The sequence below is a fragment of the Embiotoca jacksoni genome, unplaced genomic scaffold (assembly GCF_022577435.1).
Source record: "Embiotoca jacksoni isolate LCO1_2020_lvr unplaced genomic scaffold, fEmbJac1.0.p SCAF_1, whole genome shotgun sequence".
Taxonomy (NCBI): Eukaryota; Metazoa; Chordata; class Actinopteri; family Embiotocidae; genus Embiotoca; species Embiotoca jacksoni.
The window spans coordinates 16,395,471-16,417,419 of NW_027185229.1; the positions used below are offsets into that span (position 1 = coordinate 16,395,471).

The 21,949-nt window shown below is 36.3% G+C and overlaps 1 protein-coding gene and 1 long non-coding RNA gene across 5 annotated transcripts; both read left to right on the forward strand.

Moving 5' to 3' along the window:
- Positions 1 to 5,745: 5,745 nt before the first annotated feature.
- LOC138194333 (uncharacterized) lies at positions 5,746 to 14,571 on the forward strand. Of its 4 annotated transcripts, XM_069142981.1 has the most exons (14): positions 5,746 to 5,931; positions 6,162 to 6,443; positions 6,547 to 6,621; positions 7,303 to 7,347; positions 7,441 to 7,521; positions 7,609 to 7,659; positions 8,703 to 9,011; positions 10,143 to 10,208; positions 10,674 to 10,769; positions 11,653 to 11,669; positions 11,791 to 11,857; positions 12,332 to 13,193; positions 13,392 to 13,418; positions 14,103 to 14,571. In XM_069142981.1, exons 1-12 carry the CDS (start codon positions 5,820 to 5,822, stop codon positions 12,334 to 12,336), a joined length of 1,206 nt encoding a protein of 401 aa, XP_068999082.1. In that variant the 5' UTR covers positions 5,746 to 5,819; the 3' UTR covers positions 12,337 to 13,193; positions 13,392 to 13,418; positions 14,103 to 14,571. The 4 variants fall into 4 exon arrangements, with proteins under 4 accessions (XP_068999082.1, XP_068999103.1, XP_068999092.1 ...); XM_069143002.1 differs by lacking the exons at positions 12,332 to 13,193; positions 13,392 to 13,418; positions 14,103 to 14,571 and having other exon boundaries at positions 10,925 to 11,669; XM_069142991.1 differs by lacking the exons at positions 12,332 to 13,193; positions 13,392 to 13,418; positions 14,103 to 14,571 and having other exon boundaries at positions 10,925 to 11,669; positions 11,808 to 11,850.
- A 2,733-nt stretch (positions 14,572 to 17,304) lies between these two features.
- LOC138194422 (uncharacterized) lies at positions 17,305 to 18,265 on the forward strand. Its single transcript, XR_011177926.1, has 3 exons — positions 17,305 to 17,322; positions 17,461 to 17,510; positions 17,985 to 18,265. It is a non-coding gene; the product is annotated as an uncharacterized lncRNA (long non-coding RNA).
- The last annotated feature ends 3,684 nt before the right edge of the window (positions 18,266 to 21,949 follow it).

A 21,949-nucleotide genomic window follows, 5' to 3' on the forward strand; every position in this document is an offset into this window, starting at 1 on the left:
TGACTAAGCTAAATCTTAAAAGCAAAATGTGGTGACTCTGGAATTGTTGGATGGGACTAATTACTGCTGCACCTCATCTGAATTCAGTTCTTTGTGAAATAACTGTGTAAGAGAGCGCACAAATAACTGATGTATCCTAAATATTTACTTATTTCTGGTCATATACAACGTACAACTGACAGACTCAAATCGTCGTCTTTTAACGACAAAATTTTTGAACTAGAGTCCACCATGACCCAGACGACACCAACTCCATCTGAGACCACACGTAGAACATTCACTGAAACTAAAATCTATGACATTATTATTTATCAATCACTGTGTTTGTTACTTTTGAAACATTATTCTTTAAAACCACCTGGTCTTGATGTCAGGACACCACAGTTAGTTACCGCTGTCAGTTCACTCACTACTTCCTTAACATCAGTGAAATCAGCATCAGGTGACACAATTACTTACTTTCCTGATGAGTCACACTGATATATCAAAACATTTTAAAACAAGTGTCTGGCTTATTTTGTGTCTACAGGTAGTTCGACCTCTGCTTTGCTTCCTGTGACCACGCTGAAGCCAACTTCACGTTAGTAAAATGTCTTTGTACAAACACCACATATTGTAAATAGTTGGCTACTAAACTAAATTTATCATTTAGTGCCCAGTTTTGCTATCTGTAGGCCATTTGACATCCTCGGCAAAATGTTCACCTCAGCCAGTACCCTGGTTATCTCAGAAATGGAGGATTACATGGTAGATGTCCCTGTGACAGCATTCGTCATGTTGTATTTGTATGTTAATACAATCAATTAACCTACTTTGGAAAATTAAAATATCTAACATGTCCTTAACTAGTACAATAATCTATTACATTTATTACAACCTCCTTTACAAAGTAAATTAGTTTGTAGTAAATGTAGCTTGTAGATGGTAGAGATAATGTATGTGTAACAAATTCTCTTTTGTTTTGACTCTGTGGGAAGTGAAACTGACACTCATTTGTGGTGTTGGGTTTTCCAAAACAGAACTGTCGAAGTGGAAGTTGCTTGTTGCCATGCCTGCTTGTGGAGCAACTGTGGGTATCATTGTACTGGGAGTTGCACTTGTCTGTGCCAAAAGAAGAAGTGGTAAGGACTGTAATGATGCACGTGACCCATACAGTTTGAAAGGGATTTTTTTTATGTGCGTGTACACTAGTGGCGTTAAGAATTTAATTATAATCGTTCTCATCAAAACAAGATCGATATGCTCTCATGATTGAAATCAGTATTTCATAATTTTCATCCAACGCACCAAGCAGTGGTAGAGACGAACTAAATACATATACTCAAGTGTTGTACTAAAGTATATTTTCAGAATTTCACTTTAATCTTTCTATTTGATTCTCCTCAATAGTTTTACTTCACTACACTTCAGTGACGATAACATTTTTACACAATTGATGATATAACAGGCTTTTAAAATCCAACACAACAAATGAAACAAATCTGTTTGTCTTCTGATGTCTTACTACCAAGTAGTGATTTTTCCTTTCTAAACCTTTCATATGATATCATTTAGACAAATGTTAAAATGATCCAGTATCTCACATCCAAAAACTGAAAACAGATTTTTGTATCAGAACTCAGTTTTTTCTTTTTTCCTCTCCCTGTTATCATCTGACGAACCCTCAGATTTATCTGCTGTCCCTGTGTATAAAACTATGTAAAGTAGTTAAAACGCACTCCACCTTAAGCAGCTATACCAGTAACATGCTGCGGGAGGAACCAAACCAGTACTTTTACATTATTAGTTTAACTACATTTTGCTGCTATACTTATATACTCCTACTTCAGTAGGATTTTTATTGCAGGACTACAGCTACTATTGGAGTATTTTTGCATTGCTGTGTCAACCGTCAACACATATAGTTTCAAACACAATCTTTTAACATACTTTTTTATAATTATGATAGTTATAATATAATGTATAATCAAATGATGGAAATTATTTCGACAATAGCATCGATAATATTTTGTTGGTTTGTAAATGCAAACACATCAAAAACATCCTCTGAGCACAGTTTATAGAAGTTATAGCCGCTTAAGGTGACAACATGACAACCCTTAAAGGATCATTCAGGCTTGCTGAGCTCAGTGGTTACTGGTTGGCTTTTAAATACTTTTTATTCTTTGCATTTTTTTTAGGAAAACGTTTTCACAACAGGTAAGAAATGGTTTTGTTTTTTAATCCTTTTTAGCAAAAGTTCTGTGACTCAGTGTGTTACTCTTTTTGATACAGCCTTTTTACTTGAGGGAGCTGTTCAGTGATGTTTGTTCTCCTGTTCAAGCCTGAGCAGAATTTCTGGTGCAGTGCATTGTTTGATTGTTGAGCTGATCCAGATTTTCAAGGGAGTAATCACGTAACTTTCTAAAAGGTTTTTAGGGAATGAAATGTGTGTTCTGCAGTTTCAATAACAATGAAACACTGTATATTGATTTTATTTCTTCATTTCCATATAGATCACAGGCCAATGTTATGGGTAATGTACACATTAACATCAGAGTGTTATTCGTACATACTGTATTCAGTACTGTTACACTCATTTTCTTGTACATTGAGCTGTGTTTTGACTTCTGTTGTAGGTGACTTTGTGTGCATGGTTGATCGTGGACAATTGCTAATCTAAAATAATCAAGTATCTATACTTTGCAAAGCTCTCCAGAGTGAATTCATGTTTTAAAAGTCATTGATAAATTCCTCTCATTAACTCATTCTCTCCTCTTCTCGAACAAGTTACCTGCAGGTAATGCTGAAATGTACACTGGTGGTGACTGTCCTGCTGGTGAGCTGTTGTTTTCTCCTCAATCTAACAGGAAGAATAAAGCTCTTGTCAAACAAATTTCCAGATTTATGTAGGCCTATTTTGAAAATAATAGAGGACATCTGCTGTAGTATGACAAGTACCCTTAATTTAATTAGCTTTCATGTTATTTAGTAAGCAAAGCATTAAATGATGTTGTTGCGGTTCCTTAGCTTAGTATTACCTGGCCCAAATTCCCTGGATGAATATATGAGTCTGGCCACGCTCCATTGAGGATTATTTCTCGTCATAGCATCCTAATGAGCGTGGACCTCGGGTTTGTTTTGAAACTATTGAAGCAGCTGTTGACCAATCATCATGGACCACAAACTCTACTGGCACTGCCATTGTTGGAATTACTTCAACACTATCGCATTTAGCCACCCACACTGGTCTCTGATTGGTCAACCATCCAGGGTGGCTGGACAAACCTTCAAATGGGTTTCCAGACAAAAATCACAGTTAAGACTGACGCTGTCAGCTTTCCCACCTTAAAAATGACTCAAAAACAAAAACGACAATACAAAACATTATTTTAGTGTATCAACACTTGACTTAGTGTCAAAAAAGAGCTGTGATTTTTATTTTATATGAACAAACAATGTGATAACAAACTTGATGAAAACTCCTCATCTTAATGTCTGGATCTCTCTTACTTGCAGGGTTTAAGCAACTAAATAGACGGGGCCTCAAAACGAGGATATAAATGTAAGTGTCAGTATTAAATATGTTTGCTATATATAGTAGATGCTTCAGATTTTAAGAGCTTTTACTGCCTTTTTCTTCTCCAGCCTGACATATACCATGTGTACTCCACCATCCCTGAGGAGCCAGCTGCATCTGACCAGAAGGACTTTACGTACAGCACGATACAGACACAGTGTAACACAACATTTTAATACATCAGAAAAAGCACATGAGCATAAATAACTATTATGAATTCCAATCATATGTACAAGGCTGGAACTGAAACACTTTAATTATCAAGATATACTTTTATTATTTTTTAAGGAATGCCACATGGATTACATCTGTATTTAAATTTTACAATGGAAGGTTGAAAGCTGCAGACTGTTTTAGTACCAATTGAAGTTTGTCATAAGGAGATCACTACTTTTCCATACACCATCCACTCCTGGCAACACAAGCATGATCAATGTGTTTATGGTTTATGTTCAGTCAACTCAAACAAAGTTAATGTTGGATTGTGGATGTATTTAAAGTCAACTCTGACTTTCATCATGAAACTGGAGACTTTCCCTTTGGCGCATCTTGATTTAGTCATTTAGCAGCCTCACCAAACATTATATGGGATGCAGCACACAAACCCTGGTCTCTGGTGTCAAACTCCTGTGTTTTGTATGCACCTTCATTCACTTGGACACCCTCACTGGGACTTCTGTAAACATTTCACTTTCCCTAGGCTGGAACAAATGTCGTCAGAGTGTTATCCAGGTAACAACTGTGTTTTCTCCAAAATGTGTTTTCTAACATGAGTGGCTCGTAACAACCACAACTTCCTTCCTTTCATTTTTTAAATTTTACATATTGTACATACCTGTTACAGATAATCTTGAAATTAAAAACAGTCATGACTGCTGAAGGCTGCAATGTCTTTTTCTACAGCATGGAAAGTAAAAAGTAAAGTAGATGCTGAGTGTTAAATGGCCAGAAACTATGGCTTGAAATGAATGCCAGAGTTTTTTTGTGTGTGCTGAAGAGGGAATTACCTGTTTTCTTTTTTGTGTGCATTAATATCTGTGATATCATTCTTGATAATACTACCAGGTGGTGCCAAAGTAGGACATATTTGGATGCAACACTAAATGGCTTTGGATTTACTGAAATACAAACAATGATAAACACCAGTGCGGAATAATTCTGGAGAAACATGTTCCAAATCAACTCAGAATAACTATACAGGGATGCAAAATGACTGGAAACAGATGCAAAATGACTAGGAACAACACGGCTGCTTTCAGTTTGGATGTGTTGGTCTTATGTTGGAGGGGTGGGGGGCCTGTGTGTCATAAAATATATCTGGCATCTTTTGTCTCTGATTAGCTCAACAAAAAATGTTCATGTTTGGATTATCTGTTCTCTACATCATCAGCTCTGCCATATTTAGATAAACGAGCCAATGTGGGAAAAATATAACAAAAACTGAAAATGACAAAAAAATAAAACAACAACCCGTTATTTTTAGATAACGGGTTAAGATTTGAAATAAATTACATCTAAATATAAAACATACTCTAAGCCTTACACAACTCGACAGCATGTGCTTTTTCGCTTGTCTAATAGTATCATTGCTTTCTGTAGTTTTCCTGAGAATAAGAGTATAACGTAAATAACGTGTGAATGTCAACGTCAGATAGGTTTAGTCTTTGGAGGATTTCTTCAAAGTCACAGTATTGAGCTTCATCATGACTGGACTGCTGCTGTTTGTCATCCTCATCTGTAAGTTAAACCTCTGATCTTTTCCTCATGAATGGTGTCCCTTACACACCTAATTAGGAAAACTTAGGAACATATGTATTATTATCTGCAGGATATAGTGACACACTTTTACATTAGATTGACAGAATACCACCTTAGTTTTAATCATTGATTAGTTATTATTGCATCAATTTCAATTCTTAACTCCAATTCAATCTTCAATTTAAACTGTTGCTTCTCCAACAGATTCTTTTTTCGAGATCGAAGTAAAAGGTTGGTCCCTGAGCCGAATATTTGTTTTCATGATCACCTGTATAGCAATTATACATATTAAATACACGTGTTAATCTCTAACTTTTCAGCCCTTCTTCCACCGAAACTGACAGTTAGTAGGTCGGTGATCACAGAGACAGAGTCAGTCACATTGAGCTGTTAGGCACCACCATCTGTTTCTGTGTCTAAGTGTCATTTGTACACTCTAAGTGGAGGAACTGAGAGAGACGTCTCCTGTCAGAACACACTGACAGGAACTGAACTGCTGGAAATGGCAAATCGCAGATCGCCTGCTGAGATTAAAATTAACTGTTTATACAGAGTACAGCAGCCTGAAGAGTTATGGTCTCCATACAGTGACATATTTTCCATCACTGTACAAAGTAAGTGACTTTACTCACATTTACTAATGTTACTATATCTTGATAGAGAATCAGCACAAATAAATGTACTGAATTTTAAGTTCATTTTAAGTGTGTAAGAGCGCCAGATTTTATCATAAAAATACATTTATTTTTATTATTGTTGATGAATCCCACCGCAGGGCTGCATAATGCTATTCAATTTATCTTTAGAATGTGTTCAAATACATTTTCAAATGCTTCATTTTCAGCTCCTCTTCCTCCTGAACTCGCAGTGAATCCACCAGTGGTCACAGAAACAGACTCTGTCACACTGAACTGTCAGACTCCGCCATCTGTTTCTGTGTCTCAGTGTCATTTCTACACTTTAAGTGGAGGAACTGTGAGAGAGTTCCCCTGTCAGAACACACTGACAGGAACTGAGCTGTTGGCGATTGCAAATCTCAGCTCACCTGCTGAGGTTAAAGTGAACTGTTATTACATTGTAAAACATCCATCTCCATACAGTAACCTGTCCTCCATCACCATTCAGCGTGAGCGACTGTTACTTTCATCTATTGATATTATTATGTCTTGATACAGTATCAGAACAAGATCAATTTCATAATATGATATTCAGGTTTGAATTTGTTTTAGGCACAAACCAAAAAGAAGAAAGAACAACGTACGTGACAACCTTCTTTCCAAGTGAAATGTCACCCACTGGCAGAGGTGATGCAAGTATCCTAGTATTTATTGGTTTGATTAATTGTTTTTAGATGCCTGAAAATGTGATATAACCCATTTACTTATTTATATTACATATTACAATATCAAATCCTATGATGAACAACACAATTATTTTAAGTTAGTTTTAAATTTGACAAATGTGGTATTATGTCACACTGTGATGTCGCAGAAATTGTGACCAACATCACAGAGGATGAGTTCCCATTTTAATCTGACGTCAGAGTCATGTCATTTACAGTAAAATGACTGTATGCCTGACTGCCAACACGTTGTATTCTCATGTTGAATGAGCATTGCTCCTTTTCAGTCTTTTTCATGTGTTCACAACTAAATTCAGAGAGTAACTTTGTACCAAGAGGAAAGCAATTTCATTTCCCCTATTATTAATGTGATGTACAGTTGTATTGGTGGTACTGGAGATAAAACACTTGCACACTGCAAATATCATCCATCTAAGAAACATGTGTTTGGCCTCTGTTGTTCAAAAGCAGATACAGTAATTACTGCTGCACCTTATCTGAATTCAGTTCTTTGTGAAATAGCTATGTAAGAGAGCACACAAATAACTGATGTATCCTGAATATTTACTTATTTCTGGTCATATACAATGTACAACTGACAGACTCAAATCGTCGTCTTTTAATGTCAAAATTTTTGAACTAGAGTCCACCATGACCCAGACGACGCCAACACAATGTGAAACCACAGGTGGGACATTCACTGAAACTAAAATCTATGACATTATTGTTAATCAATCACTGTGTTTGTTACTTTTGAAACATTATTCTTTAAAACCACCAGGTCTTGATGTCAGGACACCACAGTTAGTTACCGCTGTCAGTTCACTCACTACTTCCTTAACATCAGTGAAATCAGCATCAGGTGACACAATTACTTACTTTCCTGATGAGTCACACTGATATATCAAAACATTTTAAAACAAGTGTCTGGCTTATTTTGTGTCTACAGGTAGTTCGACCTCTGCTTTGCTTCCTGTGACCACGCTGAACCCAACTTCACGTTAGCAAAATGTCTTTATACACACACCACATATTGTAAATAGTTGGCTACTAAACTAAATTAATCATTTAGTGCCCGGTTTTGCTATCTGTAGACCATTTGACATCCTCGGCAAAATGTTCACCTCAGCCAGTACCCTGGTTATCTCAGAAATGGAGGATTATATGGTAGATGTCCCTGTGACAGCACTCGTCTTTGTCATTTTCAATGTATTCACGTAATGTGATGTTAATGCGGACTGACTTTGAGACTGCTAAGGTGAGAAAGCTAAGTGAACACCATTTACCATTTAAACTGTAATTAATAAAATTAACAAAAAAGACCCAAATTGACTTTTTATTTGATAATTTAATTTACAAAGATTTACAAAAGATGGAGTCTATATACAACATTTTTCCAAACCATTTTAATTTTTACAACCAATTCAAACCTCTTTTGGAGCTCCAGCCGCAGTTCAGTTGAAAATTCCCTTCCTCAATAAAATCCAAATTTTTCATCAGGAGTATCATATTAAAGGAACTATTAAGCATTTGAAATAAAGTGTCTTCACCTCTGAATTTTGAGCTCTTCATTTCGTGAAACTGACAGTGAATTCATCAGTGATCACAGAGACAGACTCAGTTACATTGAGCTGTCAGGCTCCATCTTATGTTTCCGTGGTTCAGTGTTATTTCTACATTGTGAACAGAAAAACGTTTGAAACGTTCTCCTGTCTGACGACACTGACAGGAACTCAGCTGTTGTTGATGTCACATCAGACTTTACCTGCTAAAGTTGAACTGAAATGTTTTTACACTGTAACGTATGGAGATACAACTTCTCCATCTCCACACAGTGACATATCCTCCATCAACATACGTAGTGAGTGTACTTTTCTCATGCTTGGACTTGTTATCAGATGGTGTGCAAGATAACTAACGTTAAAATGTCACCGGTGAGATGAGGTGTCAGGTGTTAAATTTTTGCTACACAGCTAACATGTACTGTACTTTGTTGCAGACCAGCTCATTATATTTAATGACTTTTTATTCATCTTCATGTAGGTCAAAAACCACAGATGAGTGTTCACCATGATGGAGACGGAGTTCTCTTGATTTGCTCTCTGCCTGGATCTGTGAAACATGATACAACATGTAACCTGTACTTTGGAGAAGGAAGTCGTCCAGTTGAAACGACAACCATAAAGAAGAAAAGGAACTCCAAGAAACAGTGGTTCTGCCTCTTCACTGTCACACTTGAGGATTTTCAGAGATTTCTACATTCAGTTCAACAAAAGGAGGTCAGCTGTGATTACAGTTTGGAAAGTGAACCCAACTCTTTGTCTCCTCGTAGTGATGGATACAGTTTAACTGGTGAGTCAAAGATGCTGATTGACTTTACAAAATATGTGATACAACACTTCTTTGATGTTAATGAAAATGACGAAAATAACTGCTACTAAATGGGCAAATTAATGAATCACAGTCTGCATTGACATTTGAACCAGACTTCATTTGCATATCAGTTGAAATCTTTATTAGACTCTATGACATCAGAATTAAGATGTCTGTTCAGTTTATTTTGTTTCAGACTCTGGGTCTATTTAAGAAAGGATCAAGTTAACTGAACAATATTTGTGGTTCTAAGAACAGCGATGGCCAAAAGGAGGTTGTTGTCGGAGAAGATTGAGTGGACGGTACAACAGCACTGTCATGCTGCCTACATCTTTGTTTTGGTTTGAATTACCACCAAGATTACAGCCATGCTAGCAGCTCCTTGTACTTAGGCAGAGTCAAGATTGGATCTGTCAGCATGCAAACATTTTCAGCATCCTAGTTTCGTATGTTATCATATTACAAGCTAATTAGCAGAACGTGCAGCTGCGTTTGACAAGAATATTATTCGTTCATGAATATCTCTCCAACAAACACTTGAATCACAGTTGTGGGTCGACTATCAAGTTCAATTGCCACAGAAATGTTCATGGCATTGCTAAAAAAAACATCTAAATCTGTTTAACTTTGCAGTTCTGTGAAACCAAAAATCAGGTAACAGAATTACTAATGTTACATTTTTCATTAGTAAATCACAAATTATCCAGTCAAGACCATAAAACATGTAAGAAGTCACGCATTGCTCTTCCTTAGGCACTGTGCATCAGGACATATCATTTGATATAAGATGATGTCTACAACATTAAAATGCCACATGTCACCTTTGATTTGAGAAGGTTTGCATCAATATAACTGTTAGAGATAAAGCCATTTAACACAGACTCTCCAATTTGCAAGTGTTCCAAAGTAACATGACACTTCATGTTTTTTTGGGCAGCTGGGTCTCGTTTCATTGATAGTTTAGGAACAACAGAGGATTTGGCTCAAAGTTGAGTGAAAGTTTACAGTTGCTGTTGATGACAATTTTATAGGTGAGATTCTTCTGACCCTATCGAAAACGCGAAGATGTATTGCTGTGAATGTTTTTAATGTTTCTGGCTATTACTGTAGATCATACATTCAAGCCTGGCACTGATGCTGGCTTGTTGCCTGAACATCCCAAAAATCCAGCAACAGGTGAGCAAAAAGCTGCATGCTAATATTATTTTTAGCAAAGAATTCTTTTTTTCAACTGTTTCCTGGGAATTTTATTTTATATATTGTTTTGTTATTTGGCATGTACTTTATCATGTTTTTTTGAGCAACATGTTATTTTTTGGAGAATGTGAAGAACCAAAATTATACAATTTTACTGTTAAAAGTTGTCACCCTAGTGGATAGTTGACAAATACAGAATGTTTCTGTTGGTTTGAACAGTATTTCTTGCTCTTCAGTGTCACAGTAAAACATGCTCCTCCTTAACCTGAATTTAATGATTCATTCTTTTTGAAAGTTTATTTAAACATTAAATTCATATGAGTGTCAGTCATCAGTTTTTTTGTTTGTTATTTGGTGGTCCATGCACTGGAAAAAGTACTGTGGGAGCAAACAATCATACTGCTTTCGTATTAATAGTAAAACTTGTTTGTGGCCTTCAAACAGAAGCATCGGTGTGGAAGTCTGCAGTAGCTGTGGCTGGTTTCGTGACACTTGGTGTCATCTTACTGGTACTGGCACATTTCATCAAAAGGAGAACTGGTGAGAACTATGTCAATTTACATATCAAGTAAAGCTATTTTCAATATGCACATACGTATTATGTTTATTTTACTGAAATTAAGATTTTCTTCAGTTTCTTCAGTTTAACCAGATTTGTTTTGATTTTGAATTAACAAGGTTTAAATGTTTCTTAGTGTCCACAGCATCCAGAGGTTTATTGTCAGTTTGAGCATGGCTTGGGTTGCAGTGATCACAGTGATGCAGTGGTTTTCACTGTGGCCTTACAGCATAAGGTGCTAGGCTTAGAACCTGCTGGTCTTTCTGTATTCTGTACCTTTCTGTGTGGGTTTTCTAGAGGCGCTTCAGCTTCCTCCTACAGTCCAAAGACATGCATGTTAGATTGATAGATGATTCTGCATTGGTTGTGGGTGTGAATGTGAGCATGAATGGTTGTCTGTCTTGGCCCTGTGATGGACTGGCGACCTGTCCAGCGTGTACACCGCCTTTTTCCAAAAGTCAGCTGGGATAGCCTCCAGCCCACGCATGACCCTGTACAGGATAAAGCAGGTGATGGGTGAATGAAATATGTCAAGGAATTTTCCATTTATTGTTATAAATTTGGTTTCCTGCAAAAGGGTCTGCTGTTATAAGAAGCTCTCACTGAATCCGAGCTTGTCAGTTTATTATTTCTCTGCTGTGCACCTCTGTTAACATGATTGAATATTACTGGTCACACATCTGTTAATGAGCCAGTGATCGTAAAACAAATTTAATGCCATTCAGCCAACATGAGCATGTCTTCTGTGCTCTGCCTGACACTTCTCTCTCACTATTTGTTTTCGTCAAGAAAGTTGTACCATGGATATTCCTTTTGTATTTGCTCATTAAAAATGTAATGAGTTGTATTATGTTTTTGTTTTAGCCGACAGGACTGATTTGGTAAGTTTAAACAACAGCAGAGTGGTGTCACCACTTTTGCTTTTAACAGGTTTTTCTTCACACCATCATTATTCTTTCTTCAATAAGACTACATTCTTACTGTCTCCTCTATCTAACATAGAAAAAAAATATCTGCAGGCTTGTTTTGATGAAACCCGCAGTATACGTCACCTATGAGTGCAACATTGGTAAGCTGCGTTTGTATTTCTGAAGGAAACGGTTCAATAAATCGCCTTATAATAACAACGTCACGACAACTAATACGAATATTTGTCTTCTCACCGAAGTGTGGTGGAATTTTGTTGTTGTTGTTTACAATTGTTACATTATTAGATTTGTCAGTCAGAAAGTAAGATTTTCATGAAACATATTTCTATCATGGAAGGAAGAAATTTCCTTTTTATATCAAACAGTTAAACAGAGCTTGGCTAATGTTGTGATATTACGACACATCTTGACAAGAGATTGTTGTGCACCTCCTGTAGATGAGCAACTGTTAGGACAATGACAGTTAATTAGCCACACGGTGGCGCAAGTTCTACTGAAAAGAAAAGTGTTTGTGTAGACATACTTGAACATGTCATTAAAGGTATTATCATAAAATGTGTTAATTTAACCTCAATTGTGGGGAGTTCATTCATGTCTGATTTTCTCTCTCATAGACTGACAACAGTTGGATCTGCCCTGAGAGATACAGTGCATCGCGCTCCAAAGTCATTTGGAAATACAAGTGTTGTTTTTCTTGCAGCTTATTCACTCTGCTTAGTCACGTGCTGATTAATTGATTATTCATTTATCTCCTTATCATGTGTTATAATGTTTTAAATAGTAAAACTTCAAACACAACTGATAAAACTGTCATTATTTTCAAAAGTTAAACTTCAGTTTCATCATTAGTTTCATGCTGTACTTAACACAAATACATGTTTCTAATAAAGTGCTTTACAGAAACGGAGTGATCCATGCATGTGCTTTACATTTACATAATTTAACACACTTATACAGAATAACTACTAACAAATAACTACAAAACAACATTTAATCCACAATAACTCAATGAAAAGAGAAAACTGTGACAGAGACTGGAAGAAAAACAGACTGAACAGAATAATCTTGAGATAAAAAATATGGTTGAATGGTCAGTGCTACATTTTTAAAATAGTTTATGAACATGCGAAGTGTGTGTGTGTGTGTGTGTGTGTATACACAATGGTGAGAAGCTGAAACAGCTAATATATGTTAAACCTACCGTATCTTTGTTCAGAGGTTAACCTCCACATTTCCATTCGTTCTAAATAAAACACATTTCTAATAACTGAGCCTTGACCACGTTTCTGTATCTTGTTTGGGTGATTCAGTTCTGACACTTTCTGTGGTTTTCCTGTGAACAAGTTCTGCAAAATGAATCTTTAGTACATCAACGTCCAAGTAGCCAGACACTCAAGTATCTTCTTTGGAAGGTTCTCGATGTCTTTGTATTGAGCTTCATCATGGCTGGACGCCTGTTGATTGTCATCCTCATGTGTAAGTTACAATTCTTGTATATATTTGTTTGCTTTTTCACGGAAATGCATGTTTACACTTGCAAACGCTATGTGACTGCATGAATCAAAAACTAGTTTCTACTCTGAGACAAAGTACATCTTGATCTTTGAGTTTGATCATTTTTAATGAGCTATTATCTCATGTATTTATTTTGTTATCATATTTTCATTCCAACAGGTTATTTTCAGGAGCTTCAAGTCCAAGGTCCGTGAATAATCTAATACATTTCAGCTGTCCTTCTATACTGTTATCACCGGTGTATTAGCTTATAACATGCTAGTAATTGACTACTTTTACACTTACATTTTTCTTCACTTCCTCAATAAAATCCAAATTTTTCATCAGGACTATCATATTAAAGGAACTATTAAGCATTTTAAATAATGTGTCTTCACCTCTGAATTTTCAGCTCTTCCTCCAGCGAAACTGACAGTGAATTCATCACTGATCACAGAGACAGACTCATTTACATTGAGCTGTCAGGCTCCATCTTATGTTTCTGTGGATCGGTGTTATTTCTACATTGTGAACGGAAAAACATTTGAAACGTTCTCCTGTCTGACGACACTGACAGGAACTCGGCTGTTGTTGATGTCACATCAGACTTTACCTGCTAAAGTTGAACTGAAATGTTTTTACACTGTAAAGTATGGAGATACAAATTCTCCATCTCCACACAGTGACATATCCTCCATCAACATACGTAGTGAGTGTACTTTTCTCATGCTTGGACTTGTTATCAGATGGTGTGCTAGATATCTAATGTTAAAATGTCACTGGTGAGATGAGGTGTTAGGTGTGAAATTGTTGCTACACAGCTAACATGTACTGTATTTTGTTGCAGACCGGCTCATTATATTTAATGACTTTTTATTCATCTTCATGTAGGTCTAAAACCACAGATGAGTGTTCACCATGATGGAGACGGAGTTCTCTTGACTTGCTCTCTGCCTGGATCTGTGAAACATGATACAACATGTAACCTGTACTTTGGAGAAGGAAGTCGTCCAGTTGAAACAACAACCATAAGGAAGAAAAGGATCTCCAAGCAACAGTGGTTCTGCCTGTTCACTGTCACACTTGAGGATTTTCAGAGATTTCTACATTCAGTTCAACAAAAGGAGGTCAGCTGTGATTACAGTTCAGAAAGTGAACCCAACTCTTTGTCTCCTCGTAGTGATGGATGCAGTTTAACTGGTGAGTCAAAGATGCTGATTGACTTTACAAAATATGTGATACAACACTTCTTTGACGTTAATGAAAATGACTAAAATAACTGCTACTAAATGGGCAAATTAATGAATCACACAGTCTGCATTGACATTTGAACCAGACTTCATTTGCATATCAGTTGAAATCTTTATTAGACTCTATGACATCAGAATTAAGATGTCTGTTCAGTTTATTTTGTTTCAGACTCTGGGTCTGTTTAAGAAAGGATCAAGTTAACACAACAATATTTCTGGTTCTAAGAACAGCGATGGCAAAAAGGAGGTTGTGGTCAGAGTAGATTGAGCAGACGGTACAACAGCACTGTCATGCTGCCTACATCTTTGTTTTGGTTTGAATTACCACCAAGATTACAGCCATGCTAGCAGCTCCTTATACTTAGGCAGTGTCAAGATTGGATCTGTCAGCATGCAAACATTTTCAGCATCCTAGTTTCGTATGTTATCATATTACAAGCTACTTAGCAGAACGTGCAGCTGCGGTTGACAAGAATATTATTAGTTCATGAATATCTCTCCAACAAACACTTGGATCACAGTTGTGGGTCGACTATCAAGTTCAATTGCCACAGAAATGTTCATGGCATTGCTAAAAAAAAAAATCCAAATCTGTTTAAGTATTTGCACAAATGACAATATTAGCACAAATGTCAATTTATTTGCACGCAAATTAATTTCATTGATATCCTTTAACTGTAGATATTTTTGAAAGAGAATCAATCATGACCAGAACAAAATCAGCATCAACCATGAGCACAGGTAAGACATGGCGTACATCTAAACAGCAACTTATCACACATGACGTCTATAAAGGATTTTAAAAGTTTTTTGTGCATTTCTGCTGCAGAGTTGACTGTTCGCACGCCCACTGTTTGCATTCCGACCACTTCTGTGAAACCAGAATCAGGTAACAGTCAAATTTTTCATGAGTAAATCACAAATTATGCAGTCAAGACAATAAAACATATAACAAGTCACACATTGCTCTTCTTCAGGCACTGTGCTTCAGGACATATCATTTGATGTAAGATGATGGCTGCAACATTAAAATGCCACGTGTCGCCTTTGATTTGAGAAGGTTTGCATCAATATAACTGTTAGAGATAAAGCCATTTAACACAGACTCTCCAATTTGCAAGTGTTGAAAAGTAAAATGAAACTTAATATTTTTTTGGGCAGCTGGGTCTCGTTTCATTGATAGTTTAGGAACAACAGAGGATTTGACTCAAAGTTGAGTGAAAGTTTACAGTTGCTGTTGATGACAATTTTATAGGTGAGATTCTTCTGACCCTATTGAAAACGCTAAGATGTATTGCTGTGAATGTTTTTAATGTTTCTGGCTATTACAGTGGATCATACATTCAAGTCTGGCACTGATGCTGGCTTGTTGCCTGAACATCCCAAAAATCCAGCAACAGGTGAGCAAAAAGCTGCATGCTAATATTATTTTTTGGCAAAGAATTGTTTTTGTCAACTGTTTCCTGGGAATTTTATATTATATATATTGTTTTATTATTTGGCATGTTCTTTATCACGTTTTTTTGAACATGTTATTTTTTGTAGAATATGAAGAACCAAAATTATACAATTTTACTGTTAAAAGTTGTCACCCTAGTGGATAATGGACAAATACAGAATGTTTCTGTTGGTTTGAACAGTATTTCTTGCTCTTCAGTGTCACAGTAAAACATGCTCCTCCTTAACCTGAATTTAATGATTCATTCTTTTTGAAAGTTTATTTAAACATTAAATTCATATCAGTGTCAGTCATCATTTTTTTTTTTTTTATTTGGTGGTCCATGCACTGGAAAAAGTACTGTGTGTGCAAACAGTCATACTGTTTTTGTATTAATAGTAAAACTTGTTTGTGGCCTTCAAACAGAAGTATCGGTGTGGAAGTCTGCAGTAGCTGTGGCTGGTTTCGTGACACTTGGTGTCATCTTACTGGTACTGGCACGTTTCATCAAAAGGAGAACTGGTGAGAACTATGTCAATTTACATATCAAGTAAAGCTATTTTCAATATGCACATACGTATTAAGTTTATTTTACTGAAATTAAGATTTTCTTCAGTTTCTTCAGTTTGACTGGATTTGTTTTGATTTTGAATTAACAAGGTTTAAATGTTTCTTAGTGTCCACAGCATCCAGAGGTTTATTGTCAGTTTGAGCATGGCTTGGGTTGCAGTGATCATAGTGATGCAGTGGTTATCACTGTGGCCTTACAGCATAAGGTGCTAGGCTTAGAACCTGCTGGTCTTTCTGTATTCTGTACCTTTCTGTGTGGGTTTTCTAGAGGCGCTTCAGCTTCCTCCTACAGTCCAAAGACATGCATGTTAGATTGATAGATGATTCTGCATTGGTTGTGGGTGTGAATGTGAGCATGAATGGTTGTCTGTCTTGGCCCTGTGATGGACTGGCGACCTGTCCAGCGTGTACACTGCCTTTTTCCAAAAGTCAGCTGGGATAGCCTCCAGCCCACGCATGACCCTGTACAGGATAAAGCAGGTGATGGGTGAATGGAATATGTCAAGGAATTTTCCATTTATTGTTATAAATTTGGTTTCCTGCAGAAGGGTCTGCTGTTTCAAGAAGCTCTCACTGAATCCGAGCTTGTCAGTTTATTATGTCTCTGCTGTGCACCTCTGTTAACATGATTGAATATTACTGGTCACACATCTGTTAATGAGCCAGTGATCGTAAAACAAATTTAATGCCATTCAGCCAACACGAGCATGACTTCTGTGCTCTGCCTGACACTTCTCTCTCACTATTTGTTTTTTGTCCAGAAAGTTGTACCATGGATATTCCTTTTGTATTTGCTCATTAAAAATGTAATGAGTTGTATTTTGTTTTTGTTTTAGCCGACAGGACTGATTTGGTAAGTTTAAACAACAGCAGAGTGGTGTCACCACTTTTGCTTTTAACAGGTTTTTCTTCACACCATCATTATTCTTTCTTCAATAAGACTACATTCTTACTGTCTCCTCTATCTAACATAGAAAAAAAATATTTGCAGGCTTGTTTTGATGAAACCCGCAGTATACGTCACCTATGAGTGCAACATTGGTAAGCTGCGTTTGTATTTCTGAAGGAAACGGTTTAATAAATCGCCTTATAATAACAACGTCACGACAACTAATACGAATATTTGTCTTCTCACCGAAGTGTGGTGGAATTTTGTTGTTGTTGTTTACAATTGTTACATTATTAGATTTGTCAGTCAGAAAGTAAGATTTTCATGAAACATATTTCTATCATGGAAGGAAGAAATTTCCTTTTTATATCAAACAGTTAAACAGAGCTTGGCTAATGTTGTGATATTACGACACATCTTGACAAGAGATTGTTGTGCACCTCCTGTAGATGAGCAACTGTTAGGACAACGAATGTTAATTAGCCACACGGTGGCGCAAGTTCTACTGAAAAGAAAAGTGTTTGTGTAGACATACTTGAACATGTCATTAAAGGTATTATCATAAAATGTGTTAATTTAACCTCAATTGTGGGGAGTTCATTCATGTCTGATTTTCTCTGTCATAGGCTGACAACAGTTGGATCTGCCCTGAGAGATACAGTGCATCGCGCTCCAAAGTCATTTGGAAATACAAGTGTTGTTTTTCTTGCAGCTTATTCACTCTGCTTAGTCACGTGCTGATTAATTGATTATTCATTTATATCCTTATCATATGTTATAATGTTTTAAATAGTAAAACTTCAAACACAACTGATAAAACTGTCATTATTTTCAAAAGTTAAACTTCAGTTTCATCATTAGTTTCATGCTGTACTTAACACAAATACATGTTTCTAATAAAGTGCTTTACAGAAACGGAGTGATCCATGCATGTGCTTTAAATTTACATAATTTAACACACTTATACAGAATAACTACTAACAAATAACTACAAAACAACATTAAATCCACAATAACTCAATGAAAAGAGTGAAGTGTGTGCGTGTGTGTATGTGTGTGTGTGTGTGTGTGTGTGTGTGTGTGTGTGTGTGTGTGTGTGTGTGTGTGTGTGTGTGTGTATACACAATGGTGAGAAGCTGAAACATCTAATATATTTTAAACCTACCGTATCTTTGTTCAGAGGTAAACCTCCACATTTCCATTCGTTCTAAATAAAACACATTTCCAACAACTGAACTTCGACCACGTTTCTGTATCTTGTTTGGGTGATTCAGTTCTGACACTTTCTGTGGTTTTCCTGTGAACAAGTTCTGCAAAATGAACCTTTAGTACATCAAAGTTCAAGTAGCCAGACACTCAAGTATCTTCTTTGGAAGGTTCTCGATGTCTTTGTATTGAGCTTCATCATGGCTGGACGCCTGTTGATTGTCATCCTCATGTGTAAGTTACAATTCTTGTATATATTTGTTTGCTTTTTCACGGAAATGCATGTTTACACTTGCAAACGCTATGTGACTGCATGAATCAAAAACTAGTTTCCACACTGAGACAAAGTACATCTTGATCTTTGAGTTTGATCATTTTTAATGAGCTATTATCTCATGTATTTATTTTGTTATCATATTTTCATTCCAACAGGTTATTTTCAGGAGCTTCAAGTCCAAGGTCAGTGAATAATCTAATACATTTCAGCTGTCCTTCTATACTGTTATCACTGGTGTATTAGCTTATAACATGCTAGTAATTGACTACTTTTACACTTACATTTTTCTTCACTTCCTCAATAAAATCCAAATTTTTCATCAGGACTATCATATTAAAGGAACTATTAAGCATTTTAAATAATGTGTCTTCACCTCTGAATTTTCAGCTCTTCCTCCAGCGAAACTGACAGTGAATTCATCACTGATCACAGAGACAGACTCATTTACATTGAGCTGTCAGGCTCCATCTTATGTTTCCATGGATCGGTGTTATTTCTACATTGTGAACGGAAAAACGTTTGAAACGTTCTCCTGTCTGACGACACTGACAGGAACTCGGCTGTTGTCGGTGTCACATCAGACTTTACCTGCTAAAGTTGAACTGAAATGTTTTTACACTGTAAAGTATGGAGATACAAATTCTCCATCTCCACACAGTGACATATCCTCCATCAACATACATAGTGAGTGTACTTTTCTCATGCTTGGACTTGTTATCAGATGGTGTGCAAGATAACTAAAGTTAAAATGTCACTGGTAAGATGAGGTGTTGGGTGTGAAATTGTTGCTACACAGCTAACATGTGCTGTACTTTGTTGCAGACCGGCTCATTATATTTAATGACTTTTTATTCATCTTCATGTAGGTCAAAAACCACAGATGAGTGTTCACCATGATGAATACGGAGTTCTCTTGATTTGCTCTCTGCCTGGATCTGTGAAACATGATACAACATGTAACCTGTACTTTGGAGAAGGAAGTCGTCCAGTTGAAACAACAACCATAAGGAAGAAAAGGATCTCCAAGCAACAGTGGTTCTGCCAGTTCACTGTCACACTTGAGGATTTTCAGAGATTTCTACATTCAGTTCAACAAAAGGAGGTCAGCTGTGATTACAGTTCAGAAAGTGAACCCAACTCTTTGTCTCCTCGTAGTGATGGATACAGTTTAACTGGTGAGTCAAAGATGCTGATTGACTTTACAAAATATGTGATACAACACTTCTTTGATGTTAATGAAAATGACTAAAATAACTGCTACTAAATGGGCAAATTAATGAATCACACAGTCTGCATTGACATTTGAACCAGACTTCATTTGCATGTCAGTTGAAATCTTTGTTAGACTCTATGACATCAAAATTAAGATGTCTGTTCAGTTTATTTTGTTTCAGACTCTGGGTCTATTTAAGAAAGGATCAAGTTAACAGAACAATATTTCTGGTTCTAAGAACAGCGATGGCCAAAAGGAGGTTGTGGTCGGAGTAGATTGAGCAGACGGTACAACAGCACTGTCATGCTGCCTACATCTTTGTTTTGGTTTGAATTACCACCAAGATTACAGCCATGCTAGCAGCTCCTTGTACTTAGGCAGTGTCAAGATTGGATCTGTCAGCATGCAAACATTTTCAGCATCCTAGTTTCATATGTTATCATGTTACAAGCTAATTAGCAGAATGTGCAGCTGCAGTTGACAAGATTATTATTAGTTCATGAATATATCTCCAAAATTTTACAAAACTCCAACAAACACTTGGATCACAGTTGTGGGTCGACTATCAAGTTCAATTGCCACAGAAATGTTCATGGCATTGCTAAAAAACTTCTAAATCTGTTTAAGTATTTGCACAAATGACAATATTAGCACAAATGTCAATTTATTTGCACGCAAATTATTTTCATTGATATCCTTTACCTGTAGATATTTTGGAAAGAGAATCAATCATGACCAGAACAAAGTCAGCATCAACCATGAGCACAGGTAAGACATGGTGTATATTTTCACGTACTTTTAAAGCCCTAAACGGTGGGCACTGCGTCTCAAAAGGATGTCCTCCCACACAGATATTACAATATATTGATGTAAACTTAATGTGCTGACGTATAGAGCCTAAAGAGCAAAAAAATAATTAAAAATGTCTTGAGATTTATCTCATATTGCTGCCTGTTCAAGTGATGCACAAACACACCATCTCTGACAGTTATTCACACGAGAAACTTAAAAGTCTAATCTATCTTTTATGAACAGAGTCACACAGATTGACGCCTTTCTGGACATTTACTACAACCACAGGTAGGACATAACAAATATTTAAAGAATATCAAGAACTTTATCAAAAGTACTGACCATGATTTATAATAGGTCATACTATTAGCTGGCCTCATGCTTCCTGTCCTGTATTTCCTGTACAAAAATAAATAAATCAGGTTATGTATATATTTATATAATGTATACGTGAGTGTCACTGGGTCAAAATGACTTTTTAAAATTTGTTTTTTCGTAGCATTTTATACCTTTATTACACAGAGAAAGGAAGAAGATGATAGTAAATGAGCAGGAAAGATTATCTCAGAAACTTAAAAATATTGTTGACATATGTTCTATTTTGATGTTTAATCTCAGTCCAACAACTGATATGACCTCTGCTGTCAAACAAACTGAGAATGACAATTTTACAGGCGAAATTCTTTTGACCCTATCAAAAACGCTAAGATGTATTGCTGTGAATGTTTTTAATGTTTCTGGCAATTACTGTAGATCATACATTCAAGCTTGGCACTGATGCTGGCTTGTTCCCTGAACATCCCAAAAATCCAGCAACAGGTGAGCAAAAAGCTGCATGCTGATATTATTTTTAGCAAAGAATTATTTTTGTCAACTGTTTCCTGGGAATTTTATTTTATATATTGTTTTATTATTTGGCATGTTCTTTATCACGTTTTTTTGAGCAACATGTTATTTTTTGCAGAATGTGAAGAACCATAATTGTACAATTTTACTGTTAAAAGTTGTCACCCTAGTGGATAGTTGACAAATACAGAATGTTTCTGTTGGTTTGAACAGTATTTCTTGCTCTTCAGTGTCACAGTAAAAGCATGCTCCTCCTT

Excerpts from the sequence above, each read along its gene's own strand:
- LOC138194333 (XM_069142981.1), top strand. The coding sequence starts at position 5,820 with ATGGCAAATCGCAGATCGCCTGCTGAGATTAAAATTAACTGTTTATAC. Across the intron at positions 6,622-7,302 it reads AATGTCACCCACTGGCAGAG|AGTCCACCATGACCCAGACG; the intron begins GTGATGCAAGTA and ends TTTTTGAACTAG. Across the intron at positions 9,012-10,142 it reads TGATGGATACAGTTTAACTG|ATCATACATTCAAGCCTGGC; the intron begins GTGAGTCAAAGA and ends CTATTACTGTAG.